Below are 6,069 nucleotides of genomic sequence, written 5' to 3'. Positions count from 1 at the left end.
TTCTTTATTGTCTATTTAAATAATGGCCCAAACTTCAATTACTTCTTTACTTGGTTATTGGTTTTGAAAATTCACATGACAGGATTAAACAATTTGCAGTTTTTTGTTTTTTTTTAAATTCCCAAATACTTGTTTCAATATGATGGCCATAAAAAAATCCAAAAGTTACTAGGTGCAGATGAGCTTAAAGGCAGATTCAGAAAGAACTAGAATTATAGTTTCTTTGCTTTGTTGGCATCTAATAATTAAACCAAGTGTTTATAAGGAATAAAATTTTTTTTTTATAAACCAGGTGAAAAGTTAATGTTTACTATTGGCAAGGCTAAAATAAATACAATGTGTATGGGTTGGTTTTTTTTTTTTTTTTTTACTTCAAATCTCTCTATTGTTGGCTTGCTATATCAGGCCTAACTATGACAGCCGGGTAATGGACAGGTTAATATTCCTAAAAATCGACCAGAAACTAAACCTGACCAAATAATATTCATTTAGGAATCCAAACCTAACCTATTCCCCCACTAAAGTAGTAGTTCAACCTACTGAATAATCTTGTCTTCTATATGGTTTTCTTTCTCAGAAAGTAGTATTATCTTTCTTTTTCATTACTGAAAAGATGGTTTCTACATTTCTTCTCCTTCAGTAAGTTATGGACTGTTATTACCCAAAATGTCATTGTCAACTATGATATGTTGCTGACTAAAAGAAAAGCACCTTTCAGGATCTACACTTAAAGAATAAACATGTATCCAATTTATGGCCTATGCCACGAAACCAAAAGATTATCTTTTTAAAAAATAATCATGACATCTTTGAAAGTCATTTCTTAAGAAATGTAAAGGTAGGTCCAGTACATGTAAAATATAACCATTTGCTAGTCTTCCTATCAAATAGAGACTAAATTAATTAACGGACATGTTTCCTTTTTTGTTAAGTCTAAGCTAAGAAATAGGGATTTTTAAAAATGGGGTAATGGGATAAATTTTATGTGGAGTTTTAAATATATTTAATATTTGGATTAAAAAAAGTTAGGAAAAATAACAGCATGGCATGGGCTTAGTATGATCAGTAGTTTCTATATATGAGAACTTTTATTTGTTTAACAATGGCTTACAGTTTCCACTTTCCCATTAAAAATTTTAATATTAGGAATAAAGTCAATGACAACCAAATATTGATCTTCTGTTAATATCTTTTTAAAATGTCATTTGCCAGTGTACTATACATAATATAAAAAGAATGAATTGTAGGGTTAATATAAGATTGTGATTTTTCTGGTGCTCAATTCATTAACAATTTTTTAAGTAAACCCTGGTTCCTTATTAGGAGCTGTGCAATAGAAGCTCAGTTGATTCTTCAGGTTCTTTAGCTCTTCCTCAGGCTCAAATCACTGCTGGTTACCAATGCTGACAAAGATGTGCTTTCTGATGCATCGTCTTTCTTGAGGCTCAGGAATGATTCTCGAGTTATTTGAAGGATTTCTCTCAAGCCTTTGTTTTCCTGCTATAAGAATATAAATAACAAAATCTAACACTACACACATATCAAGGTACATATTTTTAAAAAGGTAACTTTCTGGGAGGAAAAAAGGAATTGTGATGCAAAAGTAACCAACCAAAAACATTTCACTACTTCAAAAACACTATATAAAACTGATTTCATCAGTAGAAATATACTGGCATATAAACTTCCTTCACCAATGCAGATTAGTAACCTATTAATAGGCATTAATAATGCCTATTAAAGTTTAAGAGACATGTAAATTAATCAAAGTTTTAGAGAGATGTAAATTAACTTATCCATGGTCATACAGCTAAAATATGTCAATGAAAATTTTTATTATTTAGTTTCATCTGAGGAAAATGCAAAATGACAAGGCTGTATTAGATGCTTTCAAAGGTCCCTTCCATCTCCCATGATTCTATGTGAACAAAGACTGTTCTTCTAAAGGCCAACCCCCCTGTCCATTCTGCCAAACTATCTCATATAAAAAGAGAATACTACAGATTAAAGGTAGCTCTCAATTTACATCAGGAGAACACATTTTTTGGGAGTAGGAGAATGTGTATAGTAGGTTGCCATAATTTCTAATTTCTTTTCTATGGAGTCATATTCCTTAGTGATGTTAAATTTTAGATTTAAAAAGAAACTTAGAGATTATATAGTTCAACCCTTTCATTTTATACAGAATAAACTGAATTTCAAGGAGGTCACATATGTGTGACCAAATCTTGGGACAAGAACTCCCAATTTGTTTTTGTTTATACTGTGCTACAGTATAATAGCCTCTCTCCCGATTCCTTACAAATGTTCAAAAAGGAGGGTTGTTGGGTGGTGTGTGATTTTACTAAAAGGAATGTTGGTTATCAGTGCAAAATGTGAGTTCACTTTTAACTTAAATTTTTTAATAGTGATTATTTTCAAAGGAGTTGTATTTTAATCGTTCATTGATTGACATATGTCATTTCTTTGTTAATTTTATGTTATGCTGTAGTGACATAAAGAATATAACTCTTGGGGCAGCTAGGTGGCGCAATGGATAGAGTACCAGTCCTGAAGTGAGGAGGACCCGAGTTCAAATTTGACCTCAGACATGTAACACTTCCTAGCTGTGTGACCGTGGGCAAGTCACTTAACCCCAATTGCCTCAGGGGGTAAAAAAGAATATATCTCTTCATTAGAGACAAATTGTAACTGGTAATCCATCATCAAATACTACACTAGTTTCAAAAATGATTTTTCTTGTGAGTTACTTATTCCATTGAATTTGAAAACAATGGCTCATGTTTCTACAGCTGCAAACTAAGTGCCCAAAGCATTCCTATCCAACAAAGAATGTAATTACATTTAGAATGTTGTGTCTATTTATGAAGAATTTGCAAAAATGATAAAAAAAAAAATTAACTTAAATGTATGAAGTATAGTGATTTGGTGAAATTAAACAAGAGTGGTTTTTATATCAGCTATACTAATTACTACTACTGGTCTGTCAAATGATTACTAGCCCATTATACGGTAAAGATGATCTAGGTTTAAAGGTATTTAATGTATCCTACCACTGTCATCCATATGAGAAGAATGTGTGAATATTTCATGTTGAGTTATTCAAACAGCTGGCAGGAGCGCACTTTTAAGTTGTTCAGATTCAAAAAGAGCTATTCACCCTTGTACACCAATTGGATTTCATTACTAGCTAAAAACATGGTTGCCTTTTCTAAAGCCAAACAAAGAAGCATTACGTTAAACTATTCCCTTTGACAATTTTTTTTTTTTTAAAGCAATGGCTATTTCAAATTGTGCTTAGAATTTAAAACTTACTTCAAGTTGAAAAATTCGTTCCTGCTCCTTGCAACCCTGCTGCTCATCAATTTCAATGGCTTTTCTCATCACTGCTGCCATTTCAGTAATCTGGTCCACATGTACTTGTAATTCCTTAAAAATAAGAGGGAGAGCAGAATATTAGATCAGAATATTTCTTCTTCAGTTAACCCAAAACATTTCCAAAGTTTACCCCTACTTTGTGTTGCCATATTAAATTTATATTTTAAAAAGTGTCAAGGTCTGTAAGTTTTATAGGACTGTCAACTTAAATGTGTATACTTTAATGGAAGACAAAGACCAAAACTCATTTAACTTATCCTTAATTAATTAAAAAAAGTGGCTAACGAATTATATTTTCATTCCCTTTATACTCTTTATATTGTTATTTCCACAAAAGAAGACCAAATCTTTTTTTTTTCCTTCCTAATACCACATGGACTAATTTCACCAAAAAAGTAAATACGTGCATTCTACTTCTGACTTTTACCTTTATTGCCCAGAATATGATTTTTTTTTTGGCAATGTCTAAAACATTATTCAACTTGTAAATTTGTGCTGTTACAATCACATTCAAGCAAAGTAGTTAAAAAAAAATCTTAAAAATGAAAGACATCATTTCAGATATAATCATTTTCCTTATGAATAACTTTGAAGTATTAAAACCTTTGACTAGTAATTAAGGATTATTTTATTAAAAATGTTAACCAAAATAAAGTTGTAATTTATTTTCTAAAATAATCTATACTTTAACTATATTGGGAATTTAAGTTAAGAACCCAAAGATCTTTAGGTCTACTACAAAAGGCAATGTAGTATAGTACAAAGAATATTGGCCTTGGAATAATAAGATCTAGTTTAAGTCTTACCTCTCACATTTAATAGCTGTATAACTGGGGCACAAGTCATTTAACCTTTCTGTTTTAAACCCTCATTTATAAAGTGAGACTATTATCTAAAGTAGCAAAATTTTTAGGATGCTCAAATGAATACCTATATTTTATATGTTTTATGTACACATAGTAGAGATAAAATGTTTTGTATATTTTACATGCTTTATGTCAGGATTATTAATTATTAATAACCTGAGTTTCAATTCTTCTCTTCTATAAAAAATGGGAATATTTTTATTATCATCTCCTAAAGTTGTGGAGTTCAAATGAAATGATATATTTAATATTTTAAGACTACAAGGTAGTATAAAAATATTTGCCACTGTAGTAACTGATAGATTACACAGAGAAAATTAGTACATTGTAGTACAGAATCCCAACCATATAACTTTTTTGACTAACTAAATCGTAGGCTAAGTTTATCCATTACTTTGGTTTAAAAAAAAAATTGTGTATGGATGGTTTGGATTATGACCATGACAAACTTGTTCAAGGATGCTATATGTATGTGTGTGTGTGTGTGTGTGTGTGTGTATATATATATATATTTATTTATTTATTTTTTGCTGAGGCAATTGGGGTTGTGACTTGCCTAGGGTCACACAGCTAAGAAGTGTTAAGTGTCTGAGATGAGATTTGAACTCAGGTCCTCCTGACTTCAGGGCTGGTGATCTATCCACTGCATACTTTTACTAAGATAACTGCAAGTACTTTTTCTATTACAAAAATGAAGCAACATTCAAAAGTAAGTAGAGGCAGAAAACCAACACCAGCAATCAAATTAACATTTATGTAACTCTGGTTTGTTTCATTAAACCTATCCACTCTGAATTTAAAAACAAGTCCCTGTGAAAGAAATATTTTAGCTTCCAAATGGAAGCATGAAAGATAATATCCTACATTCCAAATTCTATCACAGTAAATTCTATTATAAGGAAAATTTAGTATGTAGAGTACATTTCCAAATCCCAGTCATTTTGCCCCATTTCTAAATATAATATAATTCAAGCACTTCATAACATTGAATGGTCATAGAAAGTATTAGAGTCTTCATACCACACAAACGTATAAGAGTTAAGAACAACTTGGCTAGAAACAAGAGAAATTCAAGATGGCAGTACAAACTTATGATCTATAGTTACTTAAATCTAAGAAAAAATGCCACAGATAGGCATGAAAGGCAATGACTTGGTTTTTAATTCTGATTTTAAAAATAAGGGAAAGAATTATAATTCTTCCTTCAACACAATTTATTTATTCCTCAATCCCTTATATGATCATCCTATGATAGAGGACTTCTATTTCATTTAAAATGTATGACACATATGAGCTTGAAGCAACAGAGTTAAGACTCAATAGAAGAAACATTTTAACTAATTATTACTTTATGAAATGTAGAAGCAACCTAAGAATCCTGAAATAATTTTAACTTATTAATTATCCCTCAATGTACATCATTTGATCAAAAAAACTATTTGTTAAATCAATTTAAATTATTGTCAAGAAAATGATTCCTTTGATGTCCCAGAAGTAAAAAAAAAAATATGGCTCTAATGCACAATTCTTAAAACAAACAAACAAACAAAAAAAAAACAAGAAACTCTAAAACTTTATGTAAAAGCCAACAAAAGCAAAAAAAAAAAAAAAAATGTAAGCCTCATTCTAGTTTATGCTATATAATCCTTAAAAAAAACACCTTAATATGTCGTGTGTTCTGGAATACACAGTACACATTACATCATGAGAATGAATGATAGTGAAGGGCTAAACTCTGCACTTTCATGCTTTTTGTTTGGCAGACAAGCATTTTATTAATTATTTTTTAGTAAGTTGGATATCTTATTTTAAAGTCCAATGTTAG

At 30.4% G+C, this 6,069-nt stretch overlaps 1 protein-coding gene across 4 annotated transcripts in view; it reads right to left on the bottom strand.

The window, feature by feature from the left end:
- Window positions 1-341: 341 nt before the first annotated feature.
- The window catches only part of FGFR1OP2 (FGFR1 oncogene partner 2), a 30,673-nt gene continuing 24,945 nt past the window's right edge, over window positions 342-6,069 (bottom strand). For 3 of the 4 annotated variants that reach the window (XM_003771397.3, XM_012550869.2, XM_031938491.1), the window contains 2 exons: window positions 3,316-3,429; window positions 344-1,500 (listed from right to left, as the gene is read on the bottom strand). In XM_003771397.3, coding sequence (XP_003771445.1) covers window positions 1,363-1,500; window positions 3,316-3,429 — 252 coding nt within the window. In that variant the 3' untranslated portion in view covers window positions 344-1,362. Of the gene's footprint in view, window positions 1,501-3,315; window positions 3,430-6,069 lie in introns of all 4 variants that reach the window. The other variant, XM_031938492.1, reaches the window with a different exon arrangement.

Source organism: Sarcophilus harrisii, chromosome 5 (genome assembly GCF_902635505.1).
Source record: "Sarcophilus harrisii chromosome 5, mSarHar1.11, whole genome shotgun sequence".
Classification (NCBI taxonomy): domain Eukaryota; kingdom Metazoa; phylum Chordata; class Mammalia; order Dasyuromorphia; family Dasyuridae; genus Sarcophilus; species Sarcophilus harrisii.
The sequence above is the reverse complement of the archived record's forward strand: the minus strand, read 5'-3'. Positions and strand labels throughout refer to the sequence as shown.